The following is a 23,810-nucleotide window of genomic DNA, read 5'->3' as shown; positions in this document are numbered from 1 at the left end:
GCCTCCCCGTCATGAAATGTTAGTACCATAGATAAATTGCCTATGTGTTATGTACTCTGTGTTTATCCCTACTTCATACACTCAAAGAGTGAGATTTTTTTTTTTTAATTTTTTTTTTCAACATTTTTTATTTATTTTTGGGACAGAGAGAGACATAGCATGAACAGGAGAGGGGCAGAGAGAGAGGGAGACACAGAATCGGAAACAGGCTCCAGGCTCTGAGCCATCAGCCCAGAGCCTGACGCGGGGCTCGAACTCACGGACCGCGAGATCGTGACCTGGCTGAAGTCGGACGCTTAACCGACTGCGCCACCCAGGCGCCCCTCAAAGAGTGAGATTTTTAACCCTCTCCCAAGAACCACTATGAATGAAGCAGGCTTCAGAGGGATTTCTCAGGTGGGCTGCTGTTCTGGAGCTGACCCGAAACTTGAAGGCTCTAACCGTTGTACCACAAACAGCCACTTCCACGATGATTCCTTCCAGGAAAATAATCTGGGCTACTGCACCAGCTTCCCATCTAGATCTGTTCTCTCCCTTTCACAGTCTATTTTCCGTATAGCAGCCTGAGTGACCTTTGAAAAATGTAATCAGATCATGTCTCTCCCCAACTTAAAACCTTCAAGTAGCTTCCACTTGGACTTAGAAAAAAGTTTGGATTCTATTTCATGGCCCCGAAGCCTAGCTGATATGGCTCCCATCCACCGCTCCTGTCTCTTCTGGTGCCAGCCTATGTATAGGGGAGGGTCTCCCATGGACAAAGGCCATCGGACAGAAAGTCACACATGTTTTCAGTGAGCAGCTCTCGGGGTGTGCAGATCTCTGCTGAGAGGACAAGGGTGGGCCCTGGCAGCAGTGGCCATGACACTGGAAGGGCTCAGAAGAGGGGAGTCTGGAAAGACTCCTCTGAAGCACGTGAAGTGAGATGAGGGTTACCTCTGTGCAGAGGAGACAGCATGTGTGGAGCCTCTATCATGGGAGGGAGTGGCCTACATGTGAGCCACTGACAGGTAACTGGCTAGGGCTTGCTTGAGATGAAGCTGGAAGATGTGGAGGTCCAATCCAATAGGGCCTTTGAGGCCAGGTTAAGGGCCAAAATCTGTTTTAAGAGAGAGAGAGAGAGAGAGAGAGAGAGAGCCATTGAAGGGTTTTGACTAGGTGATTAGCTACAGAGGTGGTAAGGTCAGATTTTTGTTTTGAAAAGATTGCTTTGGTTTCAGCGTGAACAGCAGGCAAATGAACACAGACCAGTTTGGAGGCATTAACGTGGTAGGGTGGCTAACCAGTACTGGTTTTAGCTCACACTGAGAGGCCCACATCCTGGAAACACCTCAGTCATGAGCAAGCTAGCACAACTGGTCATCCTGCACAGTGCAGTCATTCAGATGAGAGGTTCTAGTTGTCTTATGAAAAATGCAGGATCTTCTCTTCCCTCAACTCATCTCAGAAGTAAGAGGATCAGCATCATGATTCCCTTTTTCGGAAAGCCCCTTAGAATTGGCTCCCCCAAATATACAGACAACACAGCAATACACACACACGCACACACGCATGTGCAACTGCTTCAGGTAAGCGTGGATTGTTTTCTCTACAACAGGCCTGGTGGCATCATGTTTTTGACATCTCGAAGCCTGGAGCCTGCCCAAGTGAAGGTTGATCTAGGTAAGAAGGTGGACAAAATCATTGGCATGCCTTGTACTTCTGCTCACTATCAAGCTGCACCTTGGGCCTGGGCTCCTATGCAGTCTCTTCATCCCCACTATCCTGGTCATAGCTTTGCTTTCCTTCCCTAGTCCCAGGAACGCTTGTTTTTTGACCATGCTGTACTACAGAGCACTTTAGTATCTGTCAATTGCCCCACAATAAAATAAATATCGTCACTCTTAGATCTCAGAACTGTCTCTGCACCCCCTTATCTAACTGTTCCCACTGTTTTCTAGTTCACTAGGTAGAAGACTTTTGTTACTAAACCATCAGAAAGAATCGAGGGAGGAATACTGCTCCTTCTTCTGTAAATAGCTAACGGGGCCCACTCTGTGTCAGACACCACTTTAAACACTGGACATGTACATTTACTAGTATTTGTATTAATAAATGGATGACACATTGGGCAGACTTTTATTAAGCACCCATGATTTTCTAATTAATCTCTCAAGCCCAGGACATAGGCCACAACCTGAAACAAAGCTCTTCCTTTCGTGGTGGTTATGTTCTACAGTGTGGAGGGGAGAGACCAAGAAACCAGTGTGTGTGTGTGTGTGTGTGTGTGTGTGTGTGTGTGTGTGTGTATAATGTGGCAGGTGACAAGTCCCTTAGACATATCAGGGTAAGGGCTGGAGAGTGACATGGCCTTGGTGATTCATATCGAGTCACCAAGGAAGACTTTTTATGAGGCATCATTTGAGTGGACACCTGAAGGTGGCTAGAGACTAAGTCATCAAGATTTTGAGGCAGTTCAGGCAAAGGGAACAATTTAAAATTGTTATTTTAAATATTAAATATTTTAATATTTTATTTTATTACAATTGTTATTTTAAATATTAAAAAAATATTTTTTATATGCATATATATACATACACACACACATATATATATTTGGCTTATGGTTGAATCTTGGAATCTAGTCTTTCATTTTTTTTTAGGCATTGTTCAAGTGTCATAAATCCATTTACCCCCCTTGCTCAGTATCTTCAAACTTTTAAAAAACCTCTCTTTTCTTCACTTTTCATATTTCCTACTGTCACTTTCAATGACCTGTCATAGAAATTTTGGTACTCATCGAGCCATTTACTCCCTGTTTTTTGTATTTTTTGTATTTTTCTCTGATTGATACATGTTTTAGTGATAGAAAGCCAGTTTTGTTCCTGATCGTGACTTTTTGTCTACCTAAATTGTTGTATTTGCTAGAAAGTAAACTCAGGCTGTCATTAAACATTAATGCTGGCTACAAATAATAATGTGCTTGAATTTTCAGGCAGAGACAGGTCAGATTTATATCTTCAGATAATGGTACTTCAGTGCACTGTTTCCTGAATATCTTCTATCTTTATTACATGTACTGTAGGGAATACAAAGATGATGGTGATGATGATAGTACCTCTCCCTAGGGAGCTTTTAATCAAGCAGGAAAAATACATCACAAAGGCTAATTGATGGTAGGAGACGGAGTGTATCAGGATTCTACTCCTGGATAGTATAGATCTGAAACACAAAATGATAAAAATAGTTACTGATATAGCCCCTGTGTGTATGTGTACTAGGTATAGGTTTAGCAGGTATCATTACCGACTGTATCTGAGGCATGAGAAATTGAGGCACATAGAGTAACCTCATAGCCATCTGAGGTTACCATGCTAAGTGGCGGAGCTGGGATTTGAACCATGGCAGTATAGGTCTTAAAGTTGTGCTAAGGGTTAGGAAGGAGGGACCCTCTGGCCCTCAAGACTGTGAAGCATGGAGCCCAAGAACATCTGAAATCTGAGGTCATGGGCACAGTTAGGATGGAGTCAAATATTCTGACAGACAAGACTAAATAGATTTTGAGAGCCAGAGCAGGATGTGGAGACATTATAGGCTGCTTTAGGCTGGTGAGAGCCTAAGAAGGGCCAGAGTTGAAGATTTTTGCCTTTGAGGTTGGGCCAGGGAGGAGTGATTAAAGTACCTTTTCAGATGGTACATGTTAGGTTCCAAATAAGGCGTTTGGATCAAAGGGAGAAAAGGCTTTAGAAATGCCAGGGTTGAGAGATCACTTGTCCTGGGTCTCACTTAAGCTAACAGTGAATTTTCTTTTACAATAGAGGTGGAAGTAATAAGCCCTGATTAATGCATTTCTTTTCACCCATGCTAATTTTACATTCAGTGTTACTTGTTTTCAACACTTCACTTGTTTTCCTTACGGTCCTTGTATTACTGATTAAAGTTTGGTTTTGTCTCCCTACTTGTGAGTTTCTTATGCCATTTTCTTTGCCTGCTTTGACCCCTTTCCATACCGTGGTATCTTTTGGCTTCAGAAGTCTGGGTTCTGATCCCACGTGTGCCCTGAATTCACTGTCTAGCTAGAAAAAGAATTTGGAGAGCGGGCTCCATTTCTCTGCAGGAGGGATTGTGGAATTGGACTCTAAATAGGGAGAACCAAAAACTGTCTTAAGGATGAGAACACTGAGGTACAGAGGGGTTGAGTGGCTTGTGAAGAAAGATCGCTATTAGTGATTGCCAGAGCTGGACTCGGTCCAAGCCTTCTCACTCTGAATTCATTGTGTTTTCCCCGGTCTGCGCTGCCTGGGGGGGAAACCGTCTCACATGAAGACTGATCAGACCCGGACCGGTTGCATCAGGGGGTGAGTGCTCCATATTCTTTGACTTAAAGGAGAGGAATTAGTGAATAGCCTGGGTTGGGCTCTGTGCTGACAGCTGGGAGCCTGGAGACTGCTTCAGATTCTGTGTCTCCCTTTTTCTCTGCCCCTCTCTGCTTGCACTCTGTCTCTCTCTCTCTTTCTCTCTCTCAAAAATAAACACTAAAAAAAGAAAGATTCTTTTCCTTTCCAAGAAGAATATATACCATGAGATTGACAAAAAATAACACCACCTCAGGATGGAAGTGGTTCTCAAGGCCAGTTCATTCAAACACCTAGCCATTCATGGAAAGGTTAAGTCAAGGGGACCTGGTAATGGATTGGAATCTGAGAGCGGGAAGATTTTAAGGAGGACCAGTAGGTCTGTGGAACTGGATGGTTAATCATTTGATTTCCTCAGAATCTATCGACATTCATCAATATGCGCTTGAAAATGTCCAACTCTAGCAAGCCTTCTAAAAAATCCATTCTATTTGGAGGACTTTGATTTTACCTTCTTTGGGATGAGATATGTATTTATCACTGAGTGTCTTTTCTTTTTTTTCCTTTTCTGTGTTATTTGCTTCTTCTTTACTCTTTGTAAACTTAATAACCCAGCAATCACTTGTTTGTGAGTTGTAGTGAGGCCCCATTAATAATAATACCTTACTGTGGCGAATCTTGAATTTCTACCTCTTCACATAGAGCTTATTCTACCTCTGAACCCCTCCCTCCAACCCCCCAGTAATTTCCTGGAGCCTAGCATCTGCTCAGCAGTCTGGCTAGTCATACCATCCTCCAGTGTCATCCTCACTGCACCTTGTCTTGGCCTCTGCTGCTGTCGCCCTCCATCAAAATGACGCTGTGCTGAGCACAGCAGCCTTGTCTAATGGCCTGTTTGAGTTCTTAGGGCACTGAAGAAGATGGTGCTTGGGGAAGAACAGCCTCTTTTCCAATCCCAGGGCCCAGGGCCCTGAAGCAGGAGTTGCTTGGTTTCATACACTTACAAAGTCTTTTATGAACACAAAGAAATTTCCTACCTTCTTTCTTCTCTCCGGGTCAGATATTGTCCCTTTTGCTCCATTGTCCCCATCTCTCTTAGTCCCCTACCCGCAATTTCTCCTCTCTCTCTAGATTTTCATAACTAAATATGTCCCCTTCTTTCTTACTGTCTCTCTAATCCCCAAAACTACTCCCTGCATGTCTACTCATATAATAAGCTCCTTGTCCGTCAGTTTCACAAAGAGGTGGACTAGATATTCCAGGCTGGGATCAGGTGGGTCAGCCGCGACACAATAGCTTTAGATTGATGTGCTTCAGCTGCTCCATCATTTTTCTGTGGGTTATATGATGTTGTTCTTTTATCAGAAAACCACTGGGAAGCTCATCCTCATACTTACTGAATTATTTCAGTGATGAGACTCCCCGCCTCCACTCTCTTCTCTTCCTCCTCAAAGTCACAGTCTTTAATTCTCCATCCTTTATATTTTCTCCAGCCTTATTGAAATTATTTGCTTTCTTTCTTCTGTCTCTCCATTTTTAAAATCCTCTCTTGTGAGCTTGCATATGGATAGACTGTCTTCCAGGCCATCCTACCTGAATGTGATGTACTGAAAGGACATTGACTTTGGGGTTAGACTGACCTTGTGTTGAAGCCCAACTCCACCACTTCCTTCTCATGAACTTCATTCGTGACAATATATAAAATGAACATAACAACTCTATGAGACAAAAGATAACTGCTTCAGTTAAATGAGTTATCAATTGAGGAACTTCTAAGTAGGGTCAAACCACATAAGCAGTGTCAGTCTGCTCTCCTTCTTCCCTTTTTTTTTTTTTTTCTCTCTCATCTCTTGGTGACAAGTTGCACTTAGCTGTGCATCTGGCTGTGGTTCATCACTGCACGTAGATCCACATAACACTCCTGCATCACATGTTGTGCCTTTCCTTATCTGGCTGTCCTTCTTCCAGGTGAGTCAGTACACCAGTGGCCTTTGCATCAGGTTCATCATGGAACCTTGAGAGGTAGTATGTGGATTGACATTTAGTCATAAAACCACAAGTTCCACCTCTTCGTACCTCTTTGTAATGGTGTCATACTTCACTAATACTGTAAAGTCTCTGTGTACCTTAGATGTATAACACAGGTCTCCCATCTGAATCATTGTTTTTTACGTGTGGTACATCATGGTGGCAGCTAATGATATTAATGCACAGTTGTATAAACAGCCACGTGTCTAAATCTGTTTGTGAATGTGTTCATTGTGTTCATTTTACTGAAACATTTTAGGATTGAAGACTAACTAACTATCATTATGGCTATATTAGTAGCATTTGGAGTCTGACAAGAAATTGAGACAGAAGAGAAGGAATGGGGAAATGTATTCTTTAAAAAAAATTTTTTTTTAATGTTTATTTATTTTTGAGAGAGAGACAGAGCACAAGCAGGGGAGAGGCAGAGAGAGAGGAAACACGGAGTCCAAAGCAGACCCCAGGCTCTGAGCTGTTAGCACAAAGCCTGACATGGGGCTCAAACTCATGAGCCGTGAGACCATGACCTGAGCCAAAGTCATATGCTCAACCAACTGAGCCACCTTGGTGCCCCACATGTATTCTTTTTTTTAAGTTTATTTATTTATTATTAAAGAGAGAGAGAGAGAGAGAGAGAGAGAAAGAGAGAATGACTGGGGGAGGGGCAGAGAGAGAGGAAGAGAATCCCAGGCAAGCTCCATGCTATCAGCATGGAACCTGATGTGGGGCTCGATCTCACAAACTGCAAGATCATGACCTGAGCTGAAACCAAGAGTCGAGTGCTTAACCAACTAATTCCCTGAAATTATTTATGTTATACAATGTTGGTATTTACTGAAATATTTAATATTTCAAAGCATGCTTTTTGGAAGAATAAGTGGAATACTGTAGTGTTGTTTTGTTTTGTTTTGTTTTGTGGCTCAAATAGACCCCCCTAACACAACCAAATGGATGTTTCTCCTGATGATGTCAGTCCCTTTGAGAAAGATTTTCTTGGTAGATCCTGATCTCTTAATCACACAGATTCCTCTCAACTAGAAAGTCAAAATATCCTGCAAGTAAAGTTCACTTTAGGGACCATTGTTACTTAATCCAAAGACAGGTGTATTTGATAGTGTGCTCCCTAGCGGCCTCATCTGATTCAGATTTACTTTGCATTTGTGAGACAGAAATTTGTGCCAGTTGCAACTTTTTATAAAAGGCTATAAAAAGTGATAGAACCCCAGACCTTAGTTTCCTTATCATTCTGTATTCTAACTATCATCACAGATCTTTTTGCTGTACCCAGTATTTATTTGCTTTTATTTCAAACTATCTTTGAAACTGGCTACAGGCAATGTAAAATTTTCCTGATTTCAGAACCATGTCCAGAGTCCTTTAGTCCCAAGCGGTTCCCTTGTGTGCTTTTAAGGGGGAGAGACTGAGAGACTTACCACTCTTTATTTTGGGAATCAGAACAACAGCCATTTGTCTCAAAATGCATTTTCATTTTTTTATTGTGCATATTTTTTCCTCTGTCCTCCTAAGCAGTTTTAGCAACCTCAAATTCAAATATGTGTTTATTAAGTTGTTTTATGTTTTTCAAAGGATTTTTTTATATGTTTTGAATCCTAGGAATATAAGAGAGTTCTAGAAGCAACATGAGGCTGCTATTACAAGTTATCCAAGGCAACCATCCATATCTCAAAGCTTTGAGCTTTCCATCAGTTTCATAAATGCATATAATGACCTTCACCTTTATTCTTTCCAAGCCTACCATAGGGATAGCTGTGATTTTTAATTTCTGATATAATAATAGCCTTTTTATGTTTTTGCCTTTCAATTGAAATCAATTAATATATTGTTGAGAATGAACTTGTGGAATGATCTGGAAATGCTTTTTTTATAAGTTTATTTATTTATTTTGAGAGAGAGAGAGAAAGAGAGAGAGTCCATGTCTGAGCGCACATATGTGCAAGTGGGGGAGAGACAAAAAGAGAGGGAGAGAGAGAATCCCAAGCGGGCTTTGCACTGTCAGCACAGAGCCCAACATGGGGCTCAGTCTCACGGTTCATGAAATCAGGATGTGAGCTGAAGCCAAGAGTCAGATGCTTAACTGACTGAGCCACCCAGGTGCCCCTGGAAATGCTTTTAAAATTGCATGTACATGGTATGAAAGAACTATTAAACATCTGTGTGATATATTAACCTGCAGGAATTGTGCCCATGATATTGTTGCACAGAGTAGTAAAAGTGTAAGTGTCAATCATATGGGGAATTCTTGGAGCAGCCTGGTTTTTTAAAGGAAGATGTGAATTGAGCCCAAGATTGTATTCTGTCCTTTGCTTTGGGTCTGACTGCAGCTACTTTGATATAAAGGGTCTCTGTCTTTAAACCTGTTGAAGTTAGGGATGAGATAATTACCCTCTGTGGATGAGACTTTCTTTTAAATTCAGATGGCAAACAGATTAGTTAGATATTGAGATAATTCTCTGGAAAGCTTCAGCCTCCTGCCAAAGGTAGAATTTGGTTTAAATGATTGAGCAAACGTAGTTCCAAGGGTCCATACCCACAGCCAGGCCCCTGATCACAAGGGGAACTGCTTCCAAGGAGTGAGACTGGGGGGAGTTCTCTGATACTTTTTATTACATTTCCTGAGGTAGAAACTTACTGACATTCGGTCATAATTCTCTTACTTGAGGCAAATTTAATGCTGATATTCAATTTTAACCTTTCTTATCTCCTCTGGGGCATTTGTGGGCAAGTCTTTCTTTAGGTCCTAGTGGAAATATTAAGCCGTGAGTACTGGTGTTCTCTCAGGACAAAGTGGAATTCCTAGCAAGAATTTTGCAAGTATTACATCTTCTTTTTATTTGCTGCCAAGTGGAGAATTGATATTCTGGCTAAGGAGTAACATGATGTTTTAACTTGCTTAATAGCCATAATCTGTTAACCATCATTTTCTGAAGAGGAGATAAATAATCCTTATGTAGAAGTGTTAGAGGTCTCTTGAGGGTCTCCCATAATGAATTCATGGTCTCTTCCTAAAGTTTTAGGAAATGCAGTGCTTTGTAACTTCTACATGCAGACTTTTAAGACAGACAGACTTGGATTCAAATTTCAATTCTGTGACTCAATAACTTCGTGACTTTGGGCAAGTTGCTTAACCTCTCTAAGCTTATATTGCTCTCGTGGTTAAAATGGGAGAATTACTAACAGCCATCTATTAGGACTATGGGAATCAATGATGGAGGCATAGGAGACACTAAGCCTAGTGTCTAGTAGTGATTAAGGACTCTTGAGGTCGGCCAATATCTGCCTCCTTCTCTTGTTCACATTCCTCTTTTTTCTCCTTCTCAACCAAGTATGAATCCACCTATTTTAGTAGCACACCATTATCTTTAATTTGACTGCCTGTCTCCAAATTGTTAACTTCCTGCCTCTTCATTGGTCAACTAAGGAAAAGCAGCTTGCCAGACAGCAGTGGTGATTCTAGCTGTTTGTGCTGAAACAGACATGAACGCTGCATCGGCATGCAGTGCTGGGCTACTCCATCCCTTTCTGGGCAGATCCTTGTTGAACATCACTGTATTTAGGGTTACTGGCACTGTGCAGAAAACATCTCAAAATGACAAACTCTCACGGCAGATTTTATGAACTGACACTGGATTCAGATGAATAGGGCCTTCTTCCATCCCCATGGTAAACGTGTGTTGGTGAGTATTTAACACCGGTATGGCCTCCCTCAACAAGAACAGCCAAGCAAAGAGGAAGCAGATGCACCTTACAGAACCATTGCTTATAAATTATAGTCCCGTGTAGGATCCTGAATATTTAATCAGAGAAATCTTCTAAAAATCATATTTAAATGAAAGATCTGTTCCAAGGAGTGGCTTTGAGCCCACTTGCTTTCCTCCGTATAGTACTACATGGCATTTAAAGTTCTGTCTAGGGGCGCCTGGGTGGCTCAGTTGGTTAGGCGTCCGACTTCGGCTCAGGTCATGATCTCACGGCCTGTGGGTTCAAGCCCCGCATCGGGCTCTGTGCTGACAGCTCAGAGCCTGGAGCCTGCTTCGGATTCTGTGTCTCCCTCTCTCTCTGACCCTCCCCTGTTCATGCTCTGTCTCTCTCTGTCTCAAAAATAAATAAAACATTTAAAAAACTTAAAATAAAAAATATAATAATAAAGTTCTGTCTAGAGGTGCCTGGGTGGCTCAGTTGGTTGAGCAACTGATTTTGGCTCAGGTCGTGATCTCATGGTCCATAAGTTTGAGCCCCACATAGGACTCCATGCTGACGGCTGTGTTGAAGAAAAGTGGTGAGAGTAGACATCCTTGTCTTGTTCCTGATCTTAGGGGGAGAGGCTCTCAGTTTTTCTCCATTGAGGATGATGTTAGCTGTGGGTTTTTCATATATGGCCTTTATTATGTTGAGGTATGTTCTCTCTAAACCTACTTTACTGAGGGTGTTTATCATGAGTGGACACTGTACTTTGTCAAATGCTTTTTCTGCATCTATTGAAATCATTATATGTTTCTCATCCTTTCTCTTATTGATGTGATGTATCACATTGATTGCTCTTTGAATATTAGACCACGCTTACACCCTAGGAATCAATCCCACTTGATCATGGTGAATGAGTTTTTTGATATATTGTTGGATTTATTTTGCTTTTATTTTGTTGAGGATTTTTGCATCTGTGTTCATCAGGCCTGTAGTTCTCTCTTTTAGTGTGCTTTTATCTAGTTTGGGTACCAGGGTAATGCTGATTTTATAGGATGAGTTTGGAAATTTTCCTTCCTCTTCTATTTTTTGGAACAGTTTGAGAAGAATAGGTATTAACTCTTCTTTAAATGTTTGGTAGAATCCACCTATGAAGCCATCTGGTCTTGGACTTTTGTTTTTTGGGAGTTTTTTGATTACTGATTCAATTTCCTTGCTGGTAATCGGTCTGTTCAAATATTCTATTTATTCCTCCTTCAGTTTTATATGTTATATGTTTCTAAGAATTTATCCATTTCTTCTAGGTTGTCCAATTTTTGGCATATGATTTTTCATAATATTCTCTTACAGTTGTTTGCATTTCTGTGGTATTGGCTGTTATTTCTCTGCTTTCATTTGTGATTTTGTTTGAGTCCTTTCTCTCTCTCTGTCTCTCTCTCTCTGTTTTTTTTTTTTTTTTTTTGGATTAGTCTGGATAGAAATTTATCAGTTTGTTGATTTTTCAAAGAACTAGCTCCTGGTTTCATTGATCTGTGCTATTGGTTTTTGTTTGTTTTTGTTTTTTAGTTCCATATCGTTTATTTCTGCTCTAATCTTTATTATTTTCTTCCTTCTGCTAGTTTTGGGTATTATTTTTCTTTTTCTAGTTCCTTTAGGTATAAGGCTAGGTTGTTTATTTGAGATTTTTCTTGCTTCTTGACGTAGGCCTGTGTTGCTATAAACTTCCTCTTAGAACCACTTTTGCTGCACCCCAAGATTTTGGACCATTATGTTTTCATTTTCACTTCTCTCCATGTAATTTTTGATTTCCTCTTTGATTTCTTGGTTGACCCATTCATTATTTAGCAGCATGTTACTTAATCACCATGTATTTGTGCTCTTTCCAAAACTTTTCTTTGTGGTTGATTTCTAATTTCGTATGTTGTGGTAAGAAAAGATACATGCTATGACTTTAATTTTTTTTTTATTTGTTGAGAATTATTTTGTGGCTTAATATGTGATCTATTCTGGAGAATGTTCTATGTGCACTTGACAAGAATGTTTATGTGGCAGACCTTTAAACAAGAGTGCCCTCCAAGCACCCTGCCTGTCTTTATTGCTCTATAAAATGGGTGAGCCATTGTCCATTGAACAGAAAAGCCTATTTTAACCCCTTATTCTGTCTAATAAAAAAAATTGTTGTTCGAGAGCAGCTTCCTTAATTTGGAAATGTAAATTAACTTAATATATGAAATGAGTTTTCTGATTTGATGTTCTCAGAAAAGCAAACTCCAGAGAATGAGTTTGCATATTTAGAAAGATACTCCTAGGGGGGTCTGGGTGGCTCAGTCGGTTAAGCATCCAACTTCGGTGTGGGTCATGATCTCATGGTTCATGAGTTCATGCCCCACATCGGGCTCTGTGCTGACAGCTCAGAGCCTGGAGTGTGCTTCATATTCTGTGCCTCCCTCTCTCTCAGCCCCTCCCCTGCTTGTGCTCTGTTTCTCTCTCTCTCTCAAAAATGAATAAAGATTAAAAAATCTAAAAAAAAGATACTCTTAATTTATAAAAGGAGGCTACCTTTGTTTTACCAAGAATTTACCAATCCCACTTTTGTGAGATGCCGTGTAGTCAAACATTGGCCGTTGGACCTTGAGCATTCAGTGAGTAAGAATCTCATATATACATATTCCTTTTTTTTAAATCATAGAGAAGGGGTTCATTTCCTCAGTATACTCATCTGTCTCCCAAAGATGATGATATAAGCCAGATAGTGACATGAGCCATGGATGTGTTGAAGATCTCAGTATGTTATATTCTCATGAAGATCACGTGGAAAGCTGATATTTGTTTATCTTTATGTATGAAGCTTTGAAGAGGTACAGGAGAGGTGAATAAAGGATTCTCTGAGGTCTATGGGAAAATCTTCAATGCTCACACCTTATAGCATATCTAGGTAGCAACTAATAAACAAACACAAAAAGGAGCCCTTTTTCTTATCCTTTGATAATTATCTGTGGCTATTGCTAGAAATTTATTACCCAAAATAATTCTATTGACCAAACTTTGGCCTCTATTTTATTTTTGTAAAGCTTTGCCAATATGTTATAATAATGCCTAGCTTGGAGTATTCGTAGTTTCTTAGTCAAATCAGGGTTTTGAAAGGTACAAATTTTGCCTTTGAAGTATAGACTGATTTAGTTCTTTCTTTCTTGTGACAGTGTAAGAATACAAAGAAAGTCATAAAATTATAGAATTTTTATGAAGAAACCAAAAATCATTGAGATAATATGTAAACTCTTTCAATTTTACCGCTCTCACATAATTATCTTCTTCCCTTTACTTATGCCTAGTCTTTGAGCATGAAGCAACCTCCTTCTTATTAAGACTTACCCTCCCTGTGTGTCCTCTGGCTCATGTCCTTTCCTTCCTCTGGTGCCTTCTTTCATCTGTTGTCCTATATTTTATTCCATATTTTGCTTGTATCATCAATATCTCCCTCTTCACTACCTCCTTCTTCTCAACCTAAAACCATGCTTAGATTTCCTTTCTTAAAACAAAACAAAACAAAACAAAACAAAATAAAAGTAACGACAAGGACAATACCTTGATACTTGTCCAGGCTACTCTTATTTTTTTCTCTTAACTACCAGCCTCTCTCTTGCTCTTTGCAATATACTTTGGTGTCCTCTTACTCTACTAAAATCACTGTCTAAAACTCTGCCTGCAATTTCACCTTCTAATTTATTTATTTTTTAATCTCTTTACAGAATTTTATGTTTTCCAGAGCGCCTCATTCTTGACTCTCTGATCTCTTTCTACCCCATTCTATTCTGACGTTACTCCTAGGTTCATCTTCTTAAGTTTGTACGGAACAAACTACTTCTTTGATCAAAACCCATCCTTGTCTTCCCATTTGTGTAGGAAGTTAGCATTAATTTCCCACCAACCTGGATTCAAATCTTTTGACAGTTTTTTGTCACTCTTTCTTGACTTATCTCTCCTGACATATGTCTTAAAAGCAGGCGAAGAGAGTACTTCTTCCCTTTGTACATGTTAGCAGATTTCTCAGTCTTGTATAATGCCTCTCCTGGAATTCCCTCTTTTAAAATCACACCTGTCAAAACCTTATCCTTTAGTGTGGAGCTATTTCAAATGCTTTCTTCTTTTTGAAGGATTTTCTGATCCCACAAACATGATGTGTCTCTCCTTTCTTTAACCTTCTCTGATCTATTCTTTGATGTCTTATAGAATCTCTTTCTGCTTTGTATTGCAATAATTTAGCTAGTGGTTTCTATTCTTCTATTCTTACAGTGTGGTAGAGATTTTTTGAGAAAAAATACCTCTGGGGGAAAAGAGCTAGAAGGTTATTGCAGACCTACCTTTATTTTCATATCTTCTATGTAAAGAATAGTACTATTGCATTCCATGGGTGTGGGTTGGAAGGAGATAGACAGGCACGAACTTTTCCAAAATCACACACAAGAGGCAGAATTCAAAGCTACCCAGGCCTGGATGAGCAATGGGAGAGAGTTGTAATTCATACCCAGAGACACTAGCTGTACCTGAAGGAAGGCTACCCAAGAGGAACTGGGGTCTTCAGTAGAGGCTGTACTAGGAGGGAGGGAGCCAGGGAATAAATATGAAATTTCTTCCATTCTGCATTTCCATCTGCTGCTGGTATTTCCTGACGTCTAAACCCAGTAGAAGCCAGAGTGCCAGGGAGCTTGTTGAGTCAGTCTCTTGGAGTTTAGAGTGGTGTGTAGAAGGGTATAGCCTGAATCTGAATGGACAGATGGATAATTTCCAGTTTAATAATGGAACTTACAGATAATCTATCTTATCAGTATTGGGCTCAGATGGAATCATAGGGCATTACTTTGCCAATGGCTAAGCAAATAAACCTTTGCATTGGCCTTCTAGAGCCAGAATCAATTATGAAGCTGACAGTAAGCAGACAGGATGGCTGCAGCTAATTCTTGGATCTTATTTTAGGCATTGGTGAAATATGTTATGAGCGGTGAATAGCATCTACTAAAAAGACAATAATTTCCCATTATGATGGGGTGCGACAGATATTTCCATTTAGGGTAGAGTGAAATCATGTACTTGCTTATTGGAAAAAGACTTAGGGAAGAAATCACCACAGCGGTGTTGTCTTGGAGAGACTGTCAGCCTGGAGTTTGCCAGAGGAAATGGAAAGCATGAAGGGTCCCCAGGAAACAAAGTGCTTTTACACTGAGCATAACCAGAGAAGGTTACTTTGTAGGCCAAATTAAGATGTATAATTTAGTGTGTGGAGCCTGCAGAGCTGCTGTATTTTAGTCAAAGCAGAGCGAGCCAATGCTGCTTGAAATAGTCCTGTGAGCTCAGCATGGAATTATAGTGCTGGTGTATCTAACCACACTCCACATTGCTTTCCTTGTTATTTTGCTTTTTTTTTTCTCCCAAGACATATAGTTGGGTTTTTTTTCCCCCTGGTTTCTCAGATGGAAAATATGCATGATGATTCAGCACGGACCTCTGATTTGCTAATGGGTTATTGCACAGAAGTGTTTGCCCTGCTCTGAAGCCTGCCTTTGCCATGGTGCCTGGGAGAGTGCTGAGGTTGAAGCTCCTTTACTCAGGGTATACTTTCTTTTTCTTCAAAGAGGAGTTTTGTGGTTTCTCGGCTAGCTAGTAGGTGTCACCAGATAATATTTTGAGTTAGTGAATCGTAAACTTAGAGACTAAATGTCTCATTTCACAAAGGAAAGAAGAAAATACTTGAGGGGTATTTATCCACATACAGCACTGTCAGGGATGCTAAGCTGATGGCTGAATCCTGACAGTCTTTTCTTTGGTTGAGAGATCCTGGGGAAAAGTGTGGATAGTTATTCTGTGCTCCAGAGACAGCCCTGTAAATGTTCATTAACAATAGTGGAGGATGTGCATAACAATTTTGATAAAAGTAATTTCAGGGGCACCTGGGTGGTTCAGTCGGTTAAGCGTCCGACTTGGGCTCAGGTCATGATCTCGTGGTCCGTGAGTTCAAGCCCCGTGTCAGGCTCTGTGCTGACAGCTCGGAGCCTGGAGCCTGTTTCGGATTCTGTGTCTCCCTCTCTCTCTCTCTGACCCTCCCCCGTTCATGCTCTGTCTCTCTCTGTATCAAAAATAAATAAAACATTAAAAAAATTAAAAAAAATAATTTCAAACTGCAGAAGAGAATGGGGAAATAAGAGTGTCTGAAAATGTGTGTATTCTTTGCAATAATCTATCTTAAATTATTTGGATTTTGGATATCCAAAATTGTAGCAAAGCTAATTCTGAAACTCACTTTCTAATATGAAATAATCTTTTTTTTCTTCCGTAAATTTCCTCTAAGATGCCCTGTGGATGCTAAATTCAGGCAAGTTAGATTGTCTTTGTGCCACCGATGTATCAATACCTGTGCTCTTGTGCATTCACAGGAGAACCTTGTCCTTTTCAAGCAACTCCACTTTATAATTAAAACAATTCACTTCTCAATCCCTACCTTTCATTGCAGAAATGTCTTTTGTTTCATTTTTTTTTTTTTTTTGTTAAATGGTAAGGCCTAGAGAGAGAGGTACTACGAGTACCACCCCTATTTGCTTACATGATCATTGGAAACTCAGAAATTATGAACCGATAGCATGAAGAAGCCCCCTTGCACCTGGATTTGGACCCACAGAACCTGGTAGAAGAGTATTTTATCTTGGAAACAAGGTACAACTTTACAACATTGTTTTAAAGTTTAGAATTCCAAGAATGGGATGCTTTTCTTTTGTAGTTGGTAGGGACTTACTTTGCTATGTATCCTGCCACAAGCCACATGACCAATGTTGCAGATCTACAACCCCAAAGTCACTCCTTTTATCTTCTACACTGTATCACCTGATCTTTAGTTGAAAGGTTCATCATAGTACAACACCATGGCTATGACTTTCACTGTTTTTGCCCTTTCCTCTGCAAAAGAAAATGTAGCAATAGAGGGAAAATGCAACAGGTCTTTAAGAAGAGATGATACGTGAGAATGAAGCAAAGAATTTAAAGATGTAACTGGGTATGTGACTCCTGTTATTGTCAAGGAAGGGAGGAAGAAAGGCTTGCTTATATTATGGAAGCTGTCTGGTGTAATCTAACACTAGTGTCTGAGACATGGGTTCTGGTCTCAGTTTGGCAACACTGATTGAAAGATGTTAGAGCTAGGGTTTACAGACCTATAATAAAAGCATAGTAAGAAGTTAAATCACTGAATCTTAATTTCTGTAGCTACAAAATATGGAGAATTATCTTACCACCCAATCTTTTTCAGCTTTGCGTAGTCTTGTTTCCCTCCATTTAGCCCTTAAATAGCTGTGTTTCCAGTACTCTGTTCTACAACCTTTGTTTTTGTTTTGTTTGTTTTTGTTTTTGTTTTGGTCTGTCTAAAATTGTGTAGTTTTCTTGAGTAAATTTCATCCAAGCCAGTGACCTTAAGTGCATACCATACAGGTTATGACAATCTTTGTTTTTTAATTTATTTTTTATTAAGCTCTTTAAAGTTTATTTATTTTGAGACAGACACAGCATAGTGGGGGAAGGGCAGAGATAGAGCAGGGGAGAGAGAGAGAATCCCAAGCAGGCTCCGCACTGTCAGCACAGAGCCTGATGCGGGGCTTGAACTCATGAAACCATGAGATCATGACCTGAGCTGAAACTGAGAATCAGACACTCAACTGACTGAGCCACCCAGGCACCCTGACAATCTTTTGTTTTTTAGTGGTGTGTGTAGACCATTTACATTTAATGTTAATTGTTGATACGTTTAGATTTAGGTTTACCCAGGCACCCTGACAATCTTTTTTTTTTAATGGTGTGTGTAGACCATTGACATTTAATGTTAATTGTTGATATGTTTAAATTTAGGTTTACCATTTTATTATTTACTTATGTTTGTTGCCTCTTTTTTGGTTCCTGTCTTTTGTTTCCCCTTGTTTTCTTCTGAGTTATTTGAGTGTTTTTTTGTTATTCCATTTTAATATATCAATTGTATTTTTCATTATATCTCTTTTAGTGGTTGCTCTAGGGACTAAATATGCATGCCTAACTCTTCACAGTGTAGTCAGAATTAAATTACCATTATACTTTACCGCATCTCCTTAATGTTGTAGCTGTCTCGTGTATTATATGTACATATATTGCAACCCCACTGAAAATGTAATATTTTTTGTTTTCAACTGTTAAACATTGTTTAAAGAACTCAAGAGAGGAATAATACTATATTTACACAGATATTACTATTTCTGTTGCCTTTTCTTCTTTCTTGATGTTACAAGTTTCTTACTTTTTTCATTCTCTCTGAAAAGCTTCCTTTAGCAATTCTTTTAGAGCAGGTCTGCTGGCAACTAACTCTATCTTCGTCTGAGAATGTCTTTATTTCACTATCATTTTTGAGGACTATTTTAGCTGTATATAAAATTCTGGCTTAACACATCTTTTCTCTTAGCACTTTGAAATGGTGTTCCACTTTCCCTTTCTCTGAGTACTCTCAGTCCTCCTGGCACTTGTGGGTTGACCAGATGTGTGCATTTTTTTTAACCTTCATTTTTATCACTCTTTATCTGTCTTCCTCAAGGAGGTTCTGTTACAAAACTCTTTTCTCCTTTCTCTCTTCTGCCACTCAAAATGTACTTTTCTGTAGTTTTTTCTTATTTAGAACTAGTTATAAAGTATCTGAGGAAAATAATTCCCAAAGGATATCAATGATGAATAAGTGGTTACTGTGTTACCCTTTTCCAGGGGGAATGTCGTTTAGCCACGGAAGTCTTGAAGACTAGGAAATGCTTGTTTTGTTGTATTACAATGTGAAGTGTTGTAATACAGAATTCTAAGCTCCATATTTCTTGGTCTGGGGGAGAGGAGGACGTTAGCCACAAAGACATTCCTGGTATTCCTCAGATCTCCGGAGAGAACAGCCACCTTCACTGCTTATGTGACTTTTCAGCTCCTTTTTTTGGTAAAGACATGGAAAGTCCATACAAGGCCAGCAGTAGCATATAGATATTTGCTTTTTGTCTGTCCTTCCATTTGGCCTTAAATGGGCAAGAAGTTGGGAAAATGACAAACAGTCTTGATTAAGACCCCTGAATTAATTAAATTTCAAACTTAAAAATTTTCACTTTTAACTGTTTTGGCAAAGATATGTGAGTTGTATTCAGGAAAGACTCCAAATTTGTGGCCTAATACCTTTCCCTTATACTGGTTTAAGTGAAATAGATAATTAATCTCAAATGTTAACAAGTACTTTTTGGAGATAAAAAACGTTGACTCATTTTTGGAAATATTGCAAACACAAGTTCTTAAAATGTCTATGTTTTCTAAGGATCTCAAAGTCCCTTTTCTGTGGGATTTCTGGGAGGTCAATAAGCTGTGTTTAATAGAAAAACACAAACTGAAGCCTAGAGAAGTTGACAGACCTGCTCTAGGGTATATTGTGATTTCCCTTGTGGGGAAAAGGAACTTTTGTCTTAGGGCTGAAATTAGAGCGCTCTCCCAACCCTCGGCTGTAGAAAAACTCTGGTCCAGGGTGGGATGGGAGTGGGGAAGAGGTTGCAGTCAGCTTTCTGGCTGGGTTGAGTTGGTTGAGGCCAGCCAGAGAGGAAGGGTAGGTCATGACTATGCTTTGATTGATGTTGGCTTGTGATTTATGCAGTCTGTTACACAAGCTGCTTTCTTCCCCTGTTCTTCTACCAGGCAGTCTTGTTGCTGGAGATGATTGTCAGCTGCTTTCCCTGCCTAGCCACCATCACATGCCCTACCACCGGAGCCTGGGAAGCCTGACCACAGACCAGCATCTCCAAGGCATGAATAATTAGGTAGGCATAATGGAAGGCACTCACTGCACCCTCCAATTGCGTAAGCCCATTACTGAAGTCTGCTACATCAGCTTCTATCTTCCAAGGGGGGAAGTCAGAGGATTTTCATACAAGGGCACTGTAACTCTAGACAGATCCAATAAAGGGTTTCATAACTGCTACCAAGTCAGGGAGGGGTCAGACGTCATCAGCCTCAGCCTGCAGCCGAATGAACATCCAGGCGACATATTTTTCAAGCAAACTCCCACAAAAGACATTTTAACTGAGCTGTACAAACTCACAGCAGAGAGGGAGAGACTTCTGGCCAATCTGCTGAGCTCAGACCACATCCTGGGGATTACGATGGGGAGCCAGGAGGGGAAACTACCAGAGCTGTCCGTGAGCCTGGCCCCTGAGGACGACTGTTTCCAGAGTGCTGGTGACTGGCCGGGTGAGCCCCCCGTGGGCTGTCTCAATAAGAGGAGCGCCCATGGGAACAAAAAGCCCCGGAGGTTTGGTGGAAGGAGAGGAAGCTTTCAGGTGCTTCCACAGAAGAGGACAAGAAGAAAAGGGCGTGGGGGCCAGGAATCGGCTCCTCAGATGGGGAAGGACCAAATCTGTTCCAGTAACTCCCTTCCTATTTCTCGAACAAGGCGTAATCTTTGGCTTCTAGAGGAGAAAGGCAACTTGCTCCCAAGTGGGGCGTTCACGTCTTCTGTACAGTGGAGAGGGAGCTGTCCCCCAGAGATCCCCAGTGTACTGGATGCCAGTGGGAGCTTCAGGAAGACTTCTGAGGGCACTGAGTTTGGAAGAGGAGGGCTACCCCCTGACTGCAGCTCCACAGAGCCAGGAGATGGTAGTGGTGCTAGAGTGCCAAAGAGGGGCCCACGCAGGCTGGCGCACCAGCAAACAGATTTGTCTGAACGTCGTGAGGACCCTGAGCAACATCCAGAGGCAGAAAAGGGCCGGAGGGAGAAGTCTGGTGAGCGTACATGCGGGAAGAAGCCTATTTCCAAAGTGGTGGCCAAAGTCCAGGACCTGTCCACTCAGGTGCAAAGAGTAGTTAAAACACATCTTGAGAGTGAGGAAAGCGTTGCCATTTGCCCAGCAGCCCAAGCTGAGTTTATACCCAGAGCGGACTTGTTCACCCTCCCTGGAGCCGAGGCCGGGCCTCAGGGTTGCAGGTGGCCGGGCACGGAGCAGCACGGAGACAGGTCATTGCAGGCATCAGACAGGGAACGTATCCCAGCCAGCGCCGAGGGGGCTGTGAACAAGGTCCTGCTGAAGGTGATAGAGAGTGAAAAGGTAGATGAAGCCACCGAGGGGAAAAGGCTGGGCTTCCCCCTGAGCACGCCAGCCACCCACACCCTCCCAGAAACCAGAAGCAAGAGGAAAGCTGGGATGCCTCTGAAGGGTCACAAAACCTTGTTTCTGGATCCGCCCCCCAGTGTAGGCCCTGACTGGTCACAACCCGGAGGCGATGAGAAGAGACCGTCCCCCCCAGCCCTGGCAGCCCTCAGCATGCCGCTGAATAATTCATCCTCTCAGTCCTGTGCATACACACGGATGTCACCTGTTCCCTCGCCTCCTTCTCCAAGGCTTCCCAGCCCTCGGCAGCATCACAGGGTCCTCCAGCTCCCTCCGCTGCCTGGTGAGAGGGAAGCAGCTCCCGATGACTCTCCTGGCAGAAAGAGCAGTACTTTCTCTGGGTCCTCCTCTGCTGACACCTTGGAGCCACCAACCTCTGCAAAGGTCACGGAGACCAAAGGAGCCAGCTCGACCTCCCTTGGAGCAGGCCAACCTCGCTTGGCATCTGGGGAACTTTTGGAAAAGAGCTTGGGGCCCAGAAAGACCACAGCTCGGCCCCAGTACCAGTCACCTCCAGGTAAGTCCCCGTGTGAGATACTTTGCATCTGTTCTTGGGCGGCTCACAAACTGTTATCTGCTCATGCTCTTTAGAGCCTGGCTACTTAACCAGGTCTGTGAGTTCACGTTGAGGCAAGAGAAGCGGGAGTGACCTAGGAGAGTGTGGAGACGGTGTAGATGGTGCTGACTTACAGGGTCAGGGGTCTAAGTGGCTCCCAGGAGCAATACTTTGTAAACATTTTTGAAAAATACTTTATTTTGGCATATTCTAAAGCTGCCTCCATGGTTGCTTACTTCAGGACTCTCAAAGGAAACAGGGACTAGCAGAAAGAAGTAGCGACTTGTCTCTGCCTTTGATGCCTCCGCTGGGTAATTGGCCCCTTGACCTAAATTCTGCTGTTCATGCTGCTGGAGTAGCTCGGGTTTGTTGGGATTCCCTAAGCAGAAGGGGGAAAGCGCGACGTGTCTGTTGTTACAGGTTTTTCGTTTTTGTTTTTTAATAATCAGTTTTATAAGCATCATTACTTTATGACAAAGACTTTCTTTTTGGACTAGAAGAGGGATGAATTCAGTCTCTCCTGTTGAAGAAACTTGGTTCTGATTTTCTTTCTTTGTTTCCTTTAACTCTTCATTTCCCAAATGGGTATGAAGTAATGTGTATTCTATTTTACTTATGGCCTATTTTACTGTTATGTTTTACTTGTGGGTCCTAAAGAGCTGATCTGGCTTAGGTGTTTAATGTGATTTAAAATTTTACATGAAAATAATTTTAAGGGTTCTATAAAGCAGATTCAATAAGACCAAAAACGACAGTGTATAAAAAGCACCTCTCCAGTATTCCTTACATTTATTTGTCCAGGCCAACGTGGCCAGGGTCTCAGGGTTTCATATGCCGCTGTGCAGGTGACGGAGTCTTTTTGAGGGGGGATCCTCCCACAGCATGTGGTCATTGCTTTGTCCGGGGAATGGGTCGTAATATGATATATGGTCTCTTCGAGGTTAGAGAAAACCTCATGCACAATTTTTGAGATAAAAATGTCCATCTAAGAAAGAGGAATTTCAACAGCTTTCTGTTTGTCTGACTCTTGACATTTTAAAAATTTCTCTAAGTCATTGATCCAGGCGTGGTTCTTTATGAACATGGGGTAAATGCATTTGATCTTGTGTCTGTGATATATTGATCTTATTTTGAGAAGACTCATTGCTTTCGTGACATAACTAATATGCTTCACCAGGAAAGCCATATAGAATTACAGATTTTATATCATGTATCATAGAACCCTAATGATGAGAATTCTCTCTCTGTACGGATGCTGGAGCCTTTGAAATTCTTGGAAAGGGAAGTCTGTGCATTTATTAGATGAGTGACTTCTGGAGGCTTGGGTGTGAAATAGCTGCTTCGACTCTAAAGGTTCTTTTCAAGAAATCACACCAAATTCTAGGATTGTGTGCGTCCCTCATCCAGAAACTGGGCATATTTAACGTTGAGCTTCAGTAAATCTTTTTTTCCTGATTGAGAATTATCTTTTTATTTTGTTGCCGACTTTCTGTATGAAAAATATTATAACAGCTCTGTTGTATCTGTATCAAGACAGGCACACGGTTTCTATGGTGACTGACCATAAACCCACTGAGGGGTAAGTTCAGTGGGTGGTCACACTTTCCCTTGGCCTCTCTATACAATTGCTCAGAACCATATCCTTTACTTTGGCCCCAGCCTTCCATAGCACTTTAGGAGCCAGTCCTTAGAATCATTACAATGTTCTTTTAACCTTATAAAAGAAGGAATTGGAAAGAAGGAGGATAGGAGTGGGAGAGACTGTTTCTTCCGGTATGGGTGACTTCCCTTCTGCTGGGACCTTCCTCTGAGGCCTCCAAATATTGTCTCTTGCTGTCATCCCTGGGAGGGAGTTCTTCAGATAGTGGGTCTTTGATTTATATCCTATGGTCCTGTGACCTTCTCCCTCGAATTCCCCTTTTATGTGGTCATGAGTTCTCTTCATATTCTGGGTCCTTCAGTGACTTTCGGCTGCCCGTGGGTCCATATATGGGAGAATTTTCCTGCTTC

General features: G+C 41.3%; 1 protein-coding gene across 6 annotated transcripts in view; it reads left to right on the top strand.

Moving 5' to 3' along the window:
* FMN1 (formin 1) overlaps window positions 1-23,810 on the top strand; it is a 433,957-nt gene that overhangs the window by 15,006 nt on the left and 395,141 nt on the right. For 4 of the 6 annotated variants that reach the window (XM_058738290.1, XM_058738286.1, XM_058738292.1 and 1 more), the window contains exon 3: window positions 19,776-21,761. In XM_058738290.1, the coding sequence (XP_058594273.1) occupies window positions 19,907-21,761 (1,855 nt within the window). In that variant the 5' untranslated portion in view covers window positions 19,776-19,906. Of the gene's footprint in view, window positions 1-1,594; window positions 1,660-4,254; window positions 4,335-19,775; window positions 21,762-23,810 lie in introns of those variants that run through there. The other 2 variants (XM_058738287.1, XM_058738289.1) reach the window with 2 other exon arrangements.

This window comes from Neofelis nebulosa, chromosome 7 (genome assembly GCF_028018385.1).
Source record: "Neofelis nebulosa isolate mNeoNeb1 chromosome 7, mNeoNeb1.pri, whole genome shotgun sequence".
NCBI classification, from domain to species: domain Eukaryota; kingdom Metazoa; phylum Chordata; class Mammalia; order Carnivora; family Felidae; genus Neofelis; species Neofelis nebulosa.
This window is presented reverse-complemented; position numbering and strand designations above follow the sequence as displayed.